This window comes from Sorghum bicolor, chromosome 2 (genome assembly GCF_000003195.3).
Source record: "Sorghum bicolor cultivar BTx623 chromosome 2, Sorghum_bicolor_NCBIv3, whole genome shotgun sequence".
Classification (NCBI taxonomy): Eukaryota; Viridiplantae; Streptophyta; class Magnoliopsida; order Poales; family Poaceae; genus Sorghum; species Sorghum bicolor.
In genome coordinates this window covers 11,113,254-11,130,528 of record NC_012871.2, presented here as the reverse complement: position 1 = coordinate 11,130,528, position 17,275 = coordinate 11,113,254, and the positions used below count along the sequence as shown (strand labels likewise).

The 17,275-nt window shown below is 43.0% G+C and overlaps 2 protein-coding genes across 5 annotated transcripts; both read right to left on the bottom strand.

Moving 5' to 3' along the window:
* LOC8084580 lies at window positions 9,228–12,265 on the bottom strand. Its single transcript, XM_021453381.1, has 5 exons — window positions 12,228–12,265; window positions 11,111–11,399; window positions 10,390–10,599; window positions 9,868–9,925; window positions 9,228–9,421 (listed from the first exon to the last, which is right to left on the bottom strand). Exons 1-5 carry the CDS (start codon window positions 12,263–12,265, stop codon window positions 9,348–9,350), a joined length of 669 nt encoding a protein of 222 aa, XP_021309056.1. The 3' UTR covers window positions 9,228–9,347.
* LOC110432390 lies at window positions 14,389–17,008 on the bottom strand. Of its 4 annotated transcripts, XM_021452712.1 has the most exons (5): window positions 16,315–17,008; window positions 16,066–16,164; window positions 15,516–15,721; window positions 15,311–15,419; window positions 14,389–14,707 (listed from the first exon to the last, which is right to left on the bottom strand). In XM_021452712.1, exons 2-5 carry the CDS (start codon window positions 16,124–16,126, stop codon window positions 14,670–14,672), a joined length of 414 nt encoding a protein of 137 aa, XP_021308387.1. In that variant the 5' UTR covers window positions 16,127–16,164; window positions 16,315–17,008; the 3' UTR covers window positions 14,389–14,669. The 4 variants fall into 4 exon arrangements, 2 of the variants coding, with proteins under 2 accessions (XP_021308387.1, XP_021308385.1); XR_002449826.1 differs by having other exon boundaries at window positions 14,789–15,419; window positions 16,066–17,008; XR_002449827.1 differs by having other exon boundaries at window positions 15,269–15,419; window positions 16,066–17,008.

The window sequence follows — 17,275 nt, the reverse complement described above, 5'->3', positions numbered from 1 at the left end:
AGAGTGGTAGACAGCATTGAGAGACCACTTAAGTTGTACTGCGACAATAATCCCGCAGTTGAATATGATCACAACAATAGGTCAAGTGGTGCTGCCAAACACATTGACATCAGGTACTATGTTGTGAAAGAAAAAGTTCAGGATCATATTATAAGTCTAGAGCATATTAAGACGGACAATATGTTAGCGGATCCGCTCACAAAAGGCTTACCACCCAACGTGTTCAGAAAACACGTAGCCGGTATGGGTTTAAGGGAAAGCCTATGATCACTGAACACTTAGGGCCCTTTAGTTAGAACTCTGTTTTCAAATTAGAGAGATATACTGTAGCCGTCAAGTCTAACGGAAGATTTTCTATGACGATGAGACGCGCTCTGTGCACTTCTTTATAATGAAACGGAGCTAAGTGATTAGTTTATTAAGTTAATGTTAAGATGAGATTAAGGTAAGTTATTAGAAGAGATCAAGGGGGAGAATGTTAGTTTTGACCTCTTCCTGCATGGCCCAACGGCCATGCAGAAGGATCCGTTTCTCCCCTGGATGGCCCAACGGCCAGATCCGCTCCTGATCGGGGAGCCCTAGCCGTTCAATGGCTGGTGGGCCCCTGTCACCCTGCGGTATAAAGAGAAGGGAGGGGAGCCGGGGCACGCACCACGAAGTTGGCCGCCGCTAACACTCCCTCCCACATCTCTAACCCTAATCCGATCTAGAGGGTCGCAGGCAATGACGGGAAGATCCACCGCCGCCGCGCTACTTCCCGGTGTCCTCTACTTCGTCTCTGGCAAGACTACTCCGCGCGTCGAGATCCGGCACTGATGGCGGATCCCGGCTCCTCTGCTATCAAAGGTGATGGTCTGCGTTTACCTACTCTTCTTTACTTTATGCACATCTAGACAGTGTATTAGGTTCTCGAAATACTCAATGATTTACCTGTATTAGTTTCCACCCGGCTAATTCCCTGGTTAGTAGATCCTAATTAAGGTTTATTATTTCTATCACGGTTAGCCAGACTCTATAGGCTTAAGAGCTGAACTTGTACTCTGTAAGGGACATCGAACCTATTTGAATAGACAGCAACCAAGGCTAAGGGGTTTGTCTCGCCAGTGCCCTCATTTTGCATACCTCATTCGTGCTCACGTCGACTACGATCGTCGGGGGCTATGGGTGTGACAGCTCACCCTAAGACCCACGATATCTATCTCGCCACCATGCACCTCCTCAGTCGTGAGCTTGCCTAACATGACCGTGATGCTGCATGCTGCAGCCATGTCGTGCCGCGAGCTCCTCCATCATTACTGCACTTAGCCTCGAGACTTGTTGTGTTCTTCGTTGTGCGGCCAACCACAACCACACCATGCCTGCCACGCCCCGACACTACGTGAAAAACTTGCTAAGAGAGCGCCCCCCCCCCACACTGTAGGGGCGACTAACATTTGAACCGCCCTTACAGTGGGTGGGCAGCCAACCAGGGAGAGAGCCGCCCTTGCAGTGTTCTCTGTAGGGGCGGTTGGTATTACCAGCCGCCCTTACAGTGGGGGAGGCACTGTAGGGGTACAGTGGTCTGTAGCATAAGTAGCCAACCCACTCTTCTTCCTCTCCGAGCCACTCACTTCCACTCGCAAAAAAGGTTTGGGAGGCCTTGGGCACCTCTCTAAAATCACTCTAGGAAGGGGGGGGAGGTTTTGAACTTAAATCCTTTGGTGGGGAGCTTGTTTAAGGTAAGAAAATGCTATTCCCACCCTCTAATCCATGTTTTATTGGTTGGTTAGTGAGCAATTTACATTTTGGTTTTCTCTCTCTTCCATAGAGCTTGAGCTTTGTGTTGACCAAATTAGAGCTTATCTACGATGCTATTAGTGTAGAATAGGTAGAGACACCACCTTGCACCATCAATTAGCTGATATAGCTTGATTTTATTGCAGATTAATTGTAGTTTCATGTATGGAGAGAAAAGGCATTCTAGATCTAGGGTTTCCTTTTTTTGTTTTTGTTTCATGAATTTGGAATGTGGTTGGCATGAATAGGTATTGGTAAACTAATAGTTGTTGTTAATATTAATTGTTTCTAATAATGGTAGATAATAATTGGTAATATTAATTATGTCTAATAACCGTTTCTAACACAATTATTACTAATAATGATAGCTAATAATTGTTGCTAATAATGGTAGATAATAATTGTTACTTATTAATTGTTGCTAATAATGGTAGATAATAATTGGTAATATTAATTATGTCTAATAATCATCTCTAACACAATTATTACTAATAATGATAGCTAATAATTGTTGCTAATAATGGTAGATAATAATTGTTACTTATTAATTGTTTCTAATAATGGTAGATAATAATTGGTACTATTAATTATGTCTAATAATCATTTCTAACACAATTATTGCTAATAATGATAGCTACTAATTGTTGCTAATAATGGTAGATAATAATTGTTACTTATTAATTGTTGCTAATAATGGTAGATAATAATTGTTACTTATTAATTGTTGCTCATACGAAGTCAAAGGATAGTCTCAAAGCAAGGAGAGACATGGAGCAGCTACATGTGATGCCAGAGCTTCACCCGGTACTTGAGACAAAAACTGGAAAATAAACCCTACCCGCGGCTAGCTACAACCTGGACCTAGAAGAGAGGAGAGGTTTATGCACTTCTGTGAAGGGGATCAAAGTCCCGACTGGGTTTTCGGCAAACCCGAAGAAGCTAGTGTCGATGAAGGACCTACCATTTCCACACTGCAAGGCTCACGATTGTCATGTGATGCTGACGGTGTTCCTACCAATCGCAATAAGGGCTATCAAGCCAGAGTTTTTGAAGATGGCTATCACCCGCATGTGCTACTAATGGTCGAAGATCTCACAGAAGAAGATTAGCAAGACAGAGCTGAGTGACCTACAAGATTTTGTCGTAGAGACCCAAAACCAACTAGAGATGTGTTTACCTCCCGCTTTCTTTGACCCTATGGTACATCTCATGATTCACATGGTTCATCAGATACAGGCGTTGGGCCCTTGCTACTTGCATGAAATGTGGTCGTATGAGCGGTTCATGTCGGTTCTAAGTCGATATGTGCATAATCGTGCTTACCCAGAGGACTCTATGATAGAGGGCTACAGTAGTGAAGAAGTCATCGAGTGCTGTCAAGAGTACCTAAAAGTACAGAGAGGAATTGGTATTCCCGATTCTCACTATAAGGGTAGGCTGGCCGGGAAGGGCACAAATGGTAGAAAAATCTTCATCGACAATGAATACGCTGAAGTGAGTCGGGCGCACTACGCTGTCTTGGTGAGCACAAAACTGATGGAACCATATATTGATGAACACATGGAGATCATCCAATCAGAGAGAAATGGTCGTACAGGTGATTGGGTCATGAAACAACACAAGCAACACCAAACTTCATGGTTGAAGGACCAAAACATACAGCCTAGAGAAACCATAGATTCTATTACCATCAGTAAGTTGGCAGCGGGGCCATCAAGACAGGTGACATCTTGGAGTTCTTATGAGATCAATGGGTACACATACTATACCCACGCAAAGGATAGTAAATGTGTGAACCAAAACAGTGGTGTTCGAGCAGTGGCTATCGGCGCAGGGGGACAAAAGATCGACTACTTTGGCATAATTGAAGATATATGGGAACTTGACTATGGAACTGAGGCACTAAATGTGGCCCTATTTCGATGTCGCTGGATCAAGCAACATGAATTCAATGAAATCGGATTGAGGGTCGTGGACCTTCACAACATAGGCTACCAGGATGATCCATGGGTCCTTGCTTCATATGTTACACAGGTTTTCTATATGACCGACCCGCTAAGCATTGTCCCCCCCAAAGAAGAAACCTAAGCATGTGGTTATCTCTGGAAAACAACACATTATTGGAGTTGATGGCGTTGATGATGTTGAAGCCTACAATAAGTGCGATCAGATGCCGCTATTCACAGACTTTATTAACAAGATCGGTGTTGTGGAAAAAAACCTACCCAAAGATGTATTGCCATGGGAACGAAAAGGTGTGAAGTGGAAAACTGTTACGGCGGCGGATACTAATAAATAGTCATTTGTATGTGTGTGAGACTTTATTTATGTATCCATGTGAGACTACATTTATGTATGTGTGTGAGACTACATTTATGTATGTGTGTGAGACTACATTTCTTAACGCTTTGTCAAATGCAAAAATGTCCTATATATCAAATGTACATATTGATGAGTGGAACAAAATTGCTATTCATGACTTTCAGAGTTAGGGCCGTCTATGGTCCCGAAAACGTGCGTGTAGCGGTGAAAAATTGAAATTTTAAAATTTGAGTGGTCCAAACCATCTCAGATGAAAAGTTGACCATTACACCAAATGTGTATCTTGATAAGGGGAACAAACTTTGTATTCATGAATTTTGCATCTGAGACCATCTCGGATCCGGTCAAAGTGTATTTTCTAAAAAATCTAATGTCTGACTTGGTCAAACTGGGTCAAACTAGGCAATAAAAGACCTCAAATGAAAAAAATTGAATACAACATAGTTAGATCTCATCAAGGTCTACCTTTGATACACAATACATTTTTGCATTTGGAAAAGTTACAGAAAACTCAGTTCACATGTTTTGAAAACCCAAGGCGTGGCTTGGTCAAACCTGGTCAAACGAGGTCATTTATATTGACAGTTTCTCCATCCGAGGTCATTTACAAAATTTGAATTTCAAATTGAAGAAATTCAAACGAAGTTTTCGACGATAAGATGATTCAAATGAAAAAATTATCAAGTATAAAGTTTTACAACTTTTTCGAGATCTACAACTTTCATTTTGGCAGTTTTTTCAAATGAGGTCATTTGAAAAGCTCAAAAAAATAATTTTAAATTATATTTATAGGCTTTCTTAATAAACCACCTATAGAAATATGATTTTTAGTGGCGGTTCCCTAGGAGAACCGCCTGTAGAAATACATGATTTGTATAGGCGGTTTTCTTAGGAAACTGGAAACCGCCAGTGGAAATGCACCATTTCTACTAGCAAAAATTATTTTCATAGGCAGTTTTTGAGTTGGGCAAGCCGATTTCTTTCCACGAGTGTTCATTGATTGAAACCGCTTGTAAAAACTATGCTCCACCGCCAACGTAGAGCTTTTCTGTACTAGTGGTCCTTTAGCGATCTGTGCTTGTTGATAGTCATCTAACATGTGTGGTATCCCCCCACCAGCATCTACATGCTCAACTCGTGGTCTCACCACTTCCTCTCTCATCTTGTGGGATTCACCATGGTGGATCCAACGGGTATAGTCTGGCGTAAATCCATGCTTCAAAACATATTTACCCATATTGGCCTTGTTTTGCTATTTTCTGTTTGCACAGTTGTGGCAGGGACACAAAACTAAACTCGCACTATTCGCACGCTTGCCAAATGCATGGTCCAAGAAAGTCTCAATCTTCTACACCCATTCATTGCTAAAATCAATCTAACTTCTATATCCCGAATAAATCCACTAGCGGTCATCCATCCTCTAACATATATATCAGCGAGTAATGGAACCATCAATTGCATCTACAAGGTGTTCCAACTATCTAATAGGTGAGAATAGGTCCTAATCCCACCCGCGGATGCATAGGTGAGGTTAGTTTCCATGATCTACTTCGAGCCAAGACAGAATATTGATAGCACCTCCCCGTTGTTCTCTAGATACATGTCGCGGCAGGGAGAGTGTGTATCTAGAGAACAACACACAGGTGATGCCGAAACTATGCCTCAGACCAGAGTAGACCATGGAAACTAACCCAACTACTTATCCGTGGACTATCAAGAAAAAATAGACAATCTGTAACAGATACGATTGGACATATGCAAAGATTTGCATAGTTCCAATCGTATCTCTTTTGAACGGGAGACGCCTAACTGGGTTACACGATCTACGACAACGATACGAGAACAGAGGTTATACCTAGGGTGATGGTGGAGTTATGCTAGTGAGGCAGTGGCGAGTTGATGCAGTGGTGAGACGACACAGTGAAGGCAGATCCGCAACAGCGAAGAAGACGAGCGAGGTCGCGGGAGGCTCTCCTAAAAAAGATACATCACAATGAGAACTCAAAATTTCGGCGGCACCTCCCCTGCACGAAGGTTACAAAACCTGAAAAAACAATGGCACGATGGCCGACAATCACAAATATACTTTCAACTACTTATAGTACTCTCACTCCTAATACTACCGCTAGAGCCATACGACAACGTGGCCATACCTCATGGACCGGGCTCACGCTGTGGGTGTGGGCCGAGGCTAGGGCCGAGGCGGGGCACGGGTGTTGGGCTGGGGAGGGGCACGACGCAGCCGTGGCAGGCGTGGCCGGGGGCGCCGTGGACTAGGGCGGATGCGGCCGAGGACGGGCGTGGGCGGGGACACGGCCAAGGGCGCCGTGGCCGGGCGGAGGCAGGCACGGCCGAGGTAGGGCCGGGCGCGGGCGGGAGCGAGGCGCCGCAGCTGGATGCGGAGGGCGGGCGTGGCCGGTGGCGTCGCAGCCGGGGGCGGAGAATAGACATGGCCAGGGGCACGACCAAGGGCACCGCGCCCGGTGTGGAGGTGGGCATGTCCGGGGGCGGGGGAGCCGTGGCCTTGGCGGATCCAGGCGTGGCCGGGAGCAGGGCGCCGCAGCCGGGAGCGGGCGTTGCCAGAGGCGAGCGCGGTTTGGGCGTCTCTGGGCAGTTGGCTTGGGGCGGCTAGGGTTAAGTCCCGTCTTTACCGGGTGCCAGATCAGGGGCACTCGGCAAAGAGATTTTCTTTAATTCTTTGCCAAGTGCCAGATCAGGGACACTCCACAAAGATTTTTTTTTCGTAGAATTATTTTTATTTTAAAAACACTTTGCCTTGTCCCGAAGCTTTTTCTGCTGGCTTTAAATAGTTTGCTATAGTGTATGTTAAAATTTGGCACGCTTCTTTAAATTTTTACTATATTTATTTAATTTACTTCATTTATTTGTATTTTTCCAAAAAAATGTAAGTTTGAACTGCAGGTGCCTCGATTAGCAGAATTCATTGAGTCGAAAAAATGATATTCGCATTACTTAGAGTACTTTGAAGCCCTATCTAGGAAGATCCAAGAAATTTTGAACATCTTGGGCATGAAACATGCTCCCAAACTTGCGGGCAAATAGCTTTTTAATTATATAAAATGCAAACATAGTCCAAAAATCATGAAACTTATCGAGACATCATGAGATCACATGTGTAGTTTGTGGTAAAAAATTGGAAATGATTCGCGCATGTTGGGTCGTATGATGCTTAGAAACCTAGACATCTCACATGTGATCACATGTGAGATGTGTGGGTGATGTTTTGGTTTCTAAGCTCGTATATGACAACGCGTACCAAACCTTCTCAAATTTTTATCATAGCCTCCATATATGATATAACAACGGTTCCTAAAGTTTTGTCATTTTCGTAATTCGTTTGAATTTTATAGAATTTAAAAACAATTTGTTGCAAGTTTTCCCTCATGTTTCCTGAACAAGATGTAAGAAATTTCCATCTAGTTCCGAGATAAGGTCTCACATGACACACACTAACTTTAGTATCATTTTTTTAAATCTCTAGATTCATTATTCGATGCAGGTGCATTTTAAGTTTGAATTTTTCAAAATAATTCAATGAAATGAAATTGATTCAAGAAATATAGCTAAAATATACAAAAAGTGCACCAAATTTGAATATGTAGTTGTAGGTACTGTGGTAGGGCTACAGAAAAAATTTGGGTGGAAAAAATAAAAAAAATAAAAAATTTGAAAATAAAAAATTTCTTCGCCAAGTGCCACGAGAGGGCACTCGACAAAGAAGTAACTAAAAATAAAAATTTTCTTTGTGAGTGCTAGGGCTAGGGCACTCAGCAAAGAATTTATTAAAAAAAATTCTTTGTCGAGTGCTAGAGCCAAAGCGCTCACCAAAGAATTTAATAAAATAATAAGAAAAAAAATTGTGTGCCGAACGGTGAACAATTGGTAATGACAGATGGGCGTCACCTATGGCCATCTTTGCCGAGTGTCGGGCTTTGCTAAATGTCCGGCACTCGGTACAGAATATCTTTGCTGAGTGCCGGTGTTTGCCGAGTGCCCGGCACTGGGCAGAGCTCCCTTTGCCGAGTATTTTGCTTTGCCGAGTGTGACACTCGGCACTCGGCAAAGCCTCTGGCACTAGGCAAAGAATCAGTTTATAGTAGTGTGTTAAGGACCTGTCAGATGATGCATGTTTGGGCATGATCAGTGAAAACTGGAAGCACGGCACATGCCCAAGCGTACATGGATCCCACTCCCCTGCCTCCTAATACTTGTGTGGTCAGCGTAGCTGTAGTAAAAAAAAAGCTCTAAGGTGGTGGTGGAATTTTTTTTATAGACGATTTCAATTAAAAAACGCTTGTAAAAAGAAATCGACGGGCCTGACTCAAGAACCGTCAGTGGCGGTTTTCTTAAGAAAACCACCAATGAAAATACGTTTTTACTGGTGGTTCTCCTAATGAAACCTCTTATAGAAATCCTATTTTTAATGGCGGGCGGTTCCTTAAGAAAACCGCAAGTGAAAATGGTTTTCTACTGGTGGTTCTTGAGTCGGGCCCGTCGATTTCTTTTCATAGGCGTTTTTTAATTCAAACAGTCAGTAAAAAAATTCCACCCCTAGTTTAGAGCTTTTTTTACTAGTGTTGGGAGCATTTGGCGGCCCGACAAACTCCAGAAATCAAACAAAAGAGCTTCAACTCCTTGGTCTTTCTCAATGCATGGATGCTGTGGAAGAATAGGATCTGCTGCATCATCTGTAGTCGCACTACTGGAATTCCCTTCTTTGCCGACTGCCAAAAGCAGTCGGCAAAGGCCCTAAAACAGGTGGCAAAGATTTTGCCAACTGTTTTACATGTGGCAGTCGGCAAAGAACACGTGGCAAAGAATTCGTCGGCAAAGAAACCTTTGCCACCTGCCAAGAGGAAAGCAGTCGACAAAGCCTTTGCCACCTGCCAGTGTTGGCAGGTGGCAAAGGATTCTTTGCCAACTACCTTTGTTGGCAGGTGGCAAAGGATTCTTTGCCAACTGCCTTTATTGGCAGGTGGCAAAGGGCGCTCTAGTTATTTCAGCGCAACGTTGGTTCTGGCCATGAAATTCTAGCATTTGTATAAAGCAAATAAATACCAATTTTCGTCCTCATTTTAACAATTACTATTATAGCTCACGAGAACACATCAAATTATACTGCACTTATTCCAGCACACCGATACAAATAGTAAGTCATGTTTTCATCCAAAATCACATCAAATACAAAGTCATGAGTTTCATACAAGTTAAACTTCATATCACATTAGCTACTCTAGGTCCCAACAAATGAATTTGCCAAGATGCTCTGCTCCTCTCCACATGTCGTTGCTCCTCTCAATCCCTGAAAACATAAATACAAATGCAAGACAATAAAACACTAAAATCACAGAAGTAGAGAGCTGAAAACTAAATGAACAAAGCTATTTTAAAATGTTTGCAACCTACAAATAGAACTTGTCAAAATAAACAGGTCATTGCAAATTTACTCCAATATAGTCAAGTGCATCACTTATCACTGTTGCACAAAAAAGACAATTCACAAAATGAAACCTATGCCAAGTGATGCACTATGAGAACTGAACTAACTCCACAAAATTCAGAAATTGAAACTCCTGCTAAAATCCTGAAAACTGAAACAAATTGCATAACAAAAATTCACTCATACTTTGTAACTACAGCCAATTAAGTTGGAACCATGTAAATATACTGTAAAATACATAAGGATTGTCGAAACATGTGATTTTACAATCCTCTCTTCTCAAGTCTCATGCAACATAATCTTGTTACCTTCTTCAATTTTCATCTCTGTCCTTTCAGCCATGCAAGATTTCACCATTTTCACAGCCTGAAACTCGGTGTATATGTTTGCAATCAGAATAAATCACTAAAACACTAAGAAATTGGATGCATATACACACTTAATTTGCAACTCAAACATTTCTATGCACAGTATGAAGAATTTTCTGCAAATAAGAAATTGAAATTTAGAGATCATTCAATGCGCTGCTAACAGCCCTAAAATAATGAACAAATAGATTACTCAAAGTCTAAGACAAATCAAACAGAGCATGTGCTAACAGCCCTAAAATAATGAACAAATCATATACAGGGAAATAATCATAGCCCATGAAAAGCTACGCGCAGATTCTGTACGCCACTGTATGGAACATCAGGAGGAGTACGTACCAATCGAGTACACAAACTAAACTTCACTTATAGAAGCTTCTATAAGAATAATGAGATTGTGCATTAGGCAAAACAAAATCATTTTAGGAGAATATGTACAGAAACAGCAAGATATATGGGTACCTTTTGATCTGCCAGCGTCTTTGAGTCTTCAAGCACATCACTGCTGGGCCACAAGAGCAACTGCTGATTAATAGGAGGTTGGTCTATCAGCGAATGCAACTTCTGTTTGATGCTCAAAGCCGTTTCTGTTGGTTCACATTGAATGAAGTAGGGTGTCTTGTTACGCTTCACTCGGATATACATGTTTGCAAGCCTGCGCCGGTGGGATGCCTGAAAGTCATCAGTACACAGATGGAATGGAACCAGCAACAGAGGGAAATATCTCTGCTTCCCAGAAACCATATTCACTACTCCAGGGTTGGTGGAATGTAGTAGCACTATAGTGATAAGCATACTGCTTACCTTAGTAATACCCTAAATACTCCAGGATTATGTGAAGGGGCTCGATAAGTGTCTAATTGAGCGAATCAATCATGTAAACAAACACTCAATCAGCTGAAAAAAGGTACAAATAAATTCACATTGTGAAAACACAATAGAACAAACATGCCAGAACAAATGCGTTCCGGTAACAGGCAACTTGAACCACCCTATAAAATCATCAAATTATACTCGATCCCAATGGTTCTTGTAGCAAAGTGACTAGACAATACACTGCAACGAACAAAACCTACGCGTAAAAGCCGCCCGCGGAGCCCCCAGCTACTCTCGCACGCCAATGAATTGAACGCACAAGTACACAACAGTTGGTCAGATTCGCGAGCTGGGAAACCAGACGCACCAGGCGGATCGCCGATCTGTCTTCGCCTGCGGTGGAAAACGGGTCGGCGGAGCCGATGGCGGACGCGCGCGGCACGGCGGCGCTGGCGTTGACAAGCGAGACCCCGAGGAGCTGGGAGACGGAGATGACCCGCGGCGGATGGGCGGGGGCGGGGGCGCGGGGCAGGCCGGCGGCGGGGGAGAGGCGCAGGCCAGGATCGCGGGCGCGGGGCAGGCTGGCGGCGGCGGAGGGGGTGACAGCGCGGGTGGGAGATGAGAGGGAGGGGATATGGGTGGGAGATGGGCCGGGCCTCAATTATTTTAGGGTTCAAGTCCTTTGCGGACTGCTCCATAAACAGGCAGTCGGCAAAGGCTCTAAAATAGGTATATTTTTTCTTTTTTTTTCAGCCGCAACTTGTTTTAAATTTTTTGAATTTTTTAATATAGGCTCCACATGTGATTTTGTGACACCTCGATAAATTTCGTATTTTTTTGATATTTTTTGCTATATTTTGTTAATTAATTTATTTTAATTAAATTTTCCCTTCGCATAATTCAACTTTAAACTATAGGTGCATGAAATAATGAAACTTAGGGATTAGAAAAATAATACTCATGTAAAAGAGTTTATTTTCAGGCCGTATCCAGAAACTCATCTAAAATTTTGAAGTACTTGTCCACGGAACATGACCATCGAGGTGTGGTATAAGTGCTTTTTAATTATATAAAATTCAAGCGAAGTCGGAAAATTACAAAACTTGTTGAGGTGTCATATTATCACATGTGGAGCCTATGATATAAAAATTAAAAAGTTTGGAGAAAGTTGTGATATCAGATGTATAAAACCTAGACATCCCCGCATGTGTTGATGTGTGGGCTATCAACATTTGACGTTGCAACTTGCTCTAACTTTCTCAAAAAAAAATTATAGCATTCATATATGATAACATGACACCTCGACAAATTTTGTAAATTTGTGACATTTTTTTCTATATTTTGTTAATTAATTTCTTTTAATTGAATTTTCCGCCGCATAATCCAACTTTGAACTACAAGTGCATGAAATAATGAAACTTAGGCATTAGAAAAATGATATTCATGTTGGAAAGTTTATTTTTAGACCATATCCAAAAACTGACCCAAAATTTTGAAGTCCTTGTCCACTGAACGTGACCATCCAGGTGTGGTAGAAGTGCTTTTTAATTATATAAAATTCAAACGAAGTCGGAAAATTATGAAACTTGTTGAGGTGTCATGTTATCATATGTGGAGCCTATGATAAAAATTTTAAAAAATTTGGATAAAGTTACGACGTTAGATGTGTAAAACCCACACATCTGCGCATGTGTTCACATATGATCACATATAGAGGTGTTTGGGTTTTGAACATTCGACGTTGCAACTTGCTCAAAACTTTCTCAAACTTTTATCATAGGCTTCACATGTGATAACATGACACCTCGTCAAGTTTCATAATTTTCTAACTTCGTTTGCATTTTATATAATTAAAAATCACCTATACCACACCTACATGGTCATATTCTATGGATAAAGACGTCAAAATTTTGGGTGAGTTTCTGGAAACGACCTTAAAATAGACTCTCCAATATGAATATCATTTTTTGAATGACTAAATTTTATTATTTGATGCACCTGCAGTTCAAAGTAGGATTCTGCGGTGGAAAATACAATTAAAGAAATTAATTAACAAAATATAGCAAAAAGGGTCACAAAATCACGAAAGTTTTTAAGGTTCACTCTTATTGCATGTGGAGGCTATGAAAAAAGTTTGAGGAAGTTTGGAGCAAGTGATGACATCAAATGTCCAAAATCTAAATTCAAATTTCAAAAATAAAAAATTTATCTTTGCGGACTGCCTAACGGCTGGCAGGTGGCAAAGGGGACGGCGATGGTCTTTGCCACCAGTTTTTCTTTGCCACCTGCTAGGCGGCCACCTTTGCCATCAGCTTTTCTTTGCCACCTACCAGGCAGTCGGCAAATGACGTCTTTGCCGACAGCTTTTCTTTGCCACCTGCCAGGATAATTGGGCAGTCGGCAAAGAATCCAAAGCAGTCGGCAAAGAAAATGTTTGCCGACTGCCCTGCCTTTGGCAGGTGGCAAAGGATTTTGGCAGTCGGTAAAGCCCAGTTTTTCTGTAGTGTCGGAGTTCATTAGCGCAGCAAGTCATGAAGGAGGTGAATTCGAAGGCGCAGCTGCAGGTCCATGGTAGCCCCATTAGGCTAAGTCGTCAGTGACATGGTAGTTAAATTGTAAAACAGGTGTCACTGGAACCAAAAAACTAATTGAAGCCATGGATTTGACATGTACTTGAACCATGTTCTTATTCCCTTAATATAATGATGCACAGTCCCCTTGCCCGTTTGAGAAAAAAAACAATTTTGGTTTTATAATTGGCCCCTGCATGCTTCGTGAATGGTTTGAGTTGATGTAGAAATCGAAACGGTGGTGTGACACCCTCTGGACATGCCAGTTGGCCTCACTTTGTCCCTTGATATCTTGAAGGTGCCTCATGCAATTGTTGCTTGAGGGGAGGCATAGAAGCTAGGCTACAGATGCGGCAAACGCAAGAAATTTTGTGCTTTAATTAGTGCAGTGAATCCCTTTATACCTATTCTGAAGTTTTGGATGACCAAAGTTGTCATATCATATGTGACGATATTGATACAGGTCATGGAATGCATAGTAATATGGTGTTTTTTCTAGGAAGAACAAGTGCCTCGTGCATTCGTTGTATTATGACTTCTGTGGTGAAAATGGGATAAAAACTAGTGAGCTATTTCCAAAAGTTGGTTTTGGCGCCCAAGGTGTATCCCAACTGTCTGGGATCATCATGAAATTGATTAAGTTTCAGGTAGAACCTATTGAAGTTAGAATCAGAAATGGCAGTGTTTTAGTAATCATGTTAAGTTATACAGCTGCCTACTGCTTTCACTACACTGACAAAATTAAAGGGGCTACAGTGTGTTCCCTGATGTGCTGAGCATGTGCTCCCTGATGTCCGAGTTTATGGTTTTCAAATAACTATAGTTGACTCTTTACTTTCAACTAGGTAGCGTGCCCGTGCGTTGCTACGGGATACCTAACATCTTATATTTAAAATACACGGATCGCATGATAAAATAACAATACCGTAAAAATTAAATATTAACATTAAAAACTAATATTTAATTAAAAACAAAGTTTGTGAAATTAACACATAGTATCCTGCCAGCAATAACTCAACTCAAATCATCTTACAAATAGTAGCATGTAGAATCATTGTAACACGCAGACTGCTAGTATTTCTTGGATGCACAGGAAAATTATGCATCATTATATTAAAGTTGGTTGGGTGTTTCTGGTCTACATAGTCAACATTACAATGCCCGCCATCCACTAAATAATACTTAAGAGTGAGTATTGCAATAACAAAATCACATAACACAAAATGTGAGCCTACTCTCCCAACACATTGAATAATATATGTTCTAAATTACAGTGAGATACCACCAAAATACCAAATAATTACATGTGCTTGTCAGGTACATACAGTGCCTCCTCGCTGTTGTAGCAAATATCTATCATTGCGGCCAACTTTTCCTTTGAAGTGCTAGCACATCTGTGGAGAAATACATTACGAATTGAAGTGCTTATTTACTCATATCATACTCCATAAGTTAGAGAGCAGTAAATGACTTACTCTGAACTATTGGAAGTATTCATTTTTGCTGTTGCTAGAACTGTTTTGCGTTTTAGTTTGCATTTCAGACAGTAATAATCTGTCTTTTCTAAATCCTATGACACAATGCCAAGTTAAGAAAAGGTATTTATCAAATAGTTGCATATAGATATCAAGCAATAAGGACATCAAAATGTCATCATACAATAGTAAGGAAATAACCTCCACGTTGTTGCATGTCAGGTCACATTCAATGTGAACCCAAATGTGGCACTCATCATAACAAACCCGGGACAAAGTGCCTTTCAAGCCAGTACCCAGAATATTCAAGAGGATATACAACCAAAGCATGTATTCTTCTAAGCTCTTACCCAGTTTCCACCATCTGTGTGGTGCTAAATTTTCTTACATATGCCATAGTATTATTTCAACTACAATAACTACAGAGTAATTCTTATAGACATGGGTCATCAAAAGGAAGAAAGGATGTGTAAAGAATACCTGAGATGAAGTATCTCACAACTCAAAAGGTTAGCCACAAACCTTTTCGTAGTGCCGAGCACCTGCTCATCCCTTGCTTCCTTTTTTTCGGAACCTTGGATGGTAGGCGATTATCACAGCTATCACAAGACAGTGCCAATTTTCGAACAACCTACAATTTAGCGAATTAAATTGAGGCCAGCTCAAAAGATGTATCAAGGGAAGTAGCTCCAGACTGGACTTGTACATTTTCACCATATCAGGTTACCTGAGAATCGGATTGGCACTCTTGCTCGTTATTTGAATTCGCCTCTTCCTGAAAGCTATTAGGATCAGACTGCTTATTTACAGACTTCCGCAGTGAGCATACCCCATCCATTTTTTGATAAAAAATCACGTTCAGTGAGAAAAGCTGCCTCAATTGCTGCACGGAATTTGCTTGGTCTGAGCTTATACAGCGGCTACCTTTAAAAGCTGACAGAACAAAAGAAGCATATAGATACCAAATTAGAAACATAATGTCTTCTAGAATTTGAGTCTACATAGCCTAAGCAAAAGAACCAAACGGCCCCCAAATCAATAGCACTGCTCCGCACTAACTACACATGAAACTTGGGCATTTGACGATTGAACATTTGTCTGCATTCGAATCCACAGTGTGATCACCTTTTTTGACAAACGGAATTGCATTCGAGACTCATCGATCACCCAAAAACCATTACAAGATCAGTGCCAATTTAGCAGCTAAAGCAACCATCAGAGCATCGAATACACAGAATGAATGAAAATAATCTAAAGCAGAGTGCAGCGCTGCTTACAATCTAGTTCCTGGTTTTGGCTTGTCGCGCCGGGCAAGCGCATGGATGCAGTACGCGACATCCGCCCGTGGCTCGCGATGGACGTTGCTGCCACAATCTCTGCAACACCGACACCAACAAACCCATCAGACAAAAACTCAAACTGAGAAATGCTAGAAAAACCACAACACGCGACAATCCGACTATACAAATGCCCAATCTTGAAATTCAAAATGCATAAGAAGGGAGAGGGAGCTAGGAGATGAACACATATGCCAATGTGGTGGCGTGTCGATGGGAGGGCGGCCAAGGCATCGATTTGACTGGCGACGACATCGATCTGATCGCCACAACGCAGATCTAGTTGGGGGAGACAAAGGAGGGGGCACATCAACTGGAGGGCGACTATGTTGATGTGGCTGGGGGCGGCGCCAATCCATGTGCCCCAACACTGGTCAAGTTAGGGGAGACGAAGGGGCGCAACACATCGATGGGGTGGCGCCCATGATGTCGATCCGGTTGGAGACGACGTCGATCTAACCGCCCCAACGTTGATCTAGCCAAGGGAGATAGAGCGAGAGATCGGGGCGTAGGGGTTCATCTTGTTGTCGAGCCGGCGATGCTCGTTGACGTTGGCCGCAGCTCCTGCGGTAGCAGTTTGATGATCGAAGGCAGGGGCAGTCTGACTTGGCGAGGTGCTCGGTGCAGGTGCGGAGTGGTCTCTGATGGCGACCTCTACTTATCCCACGCGACGGCATCTCCGACGGCAACCTCCATGTATCCCACGCAGTGGGCACGTGCATTGGGCCCGGCCACCGGCGAGCGCAGGCAACGAGCGCGTGCGGTGCGAGCTGCACGTGCAGAGGTGTTGGGCGGAGGAGGAGGCACGAGCGGGCGCGGCGAGCCACCTACGAGCAGGCGCGGGCGTTGGGCATGGCCACCTGCGAGCGCAGGCAGCGGCGTTGGGCGGAAGGAGGAGGCGCGAGCGGCCATCTAGGAGCGGGCGTGTGTGGCGTAGCGAGCAGGAAGGGGATCGCGAGGTCGTGGGGAGGTTGGGCACGGGAGTAGGAGGCTTCTTGGGGCTAGCGGCGTCGACGTGCAGGGCAAGGGCCGCCGCCGGCGTCGCAGGGCGGCGTCGCGGGGCGACGCCGGGGTTGTGGGGAGGTTGGGCACGGGAGTAGGAGGCTTCCCACGGTGCGGCGGGCGCCGGCGAGTAGGGGCTGGCGGCGCC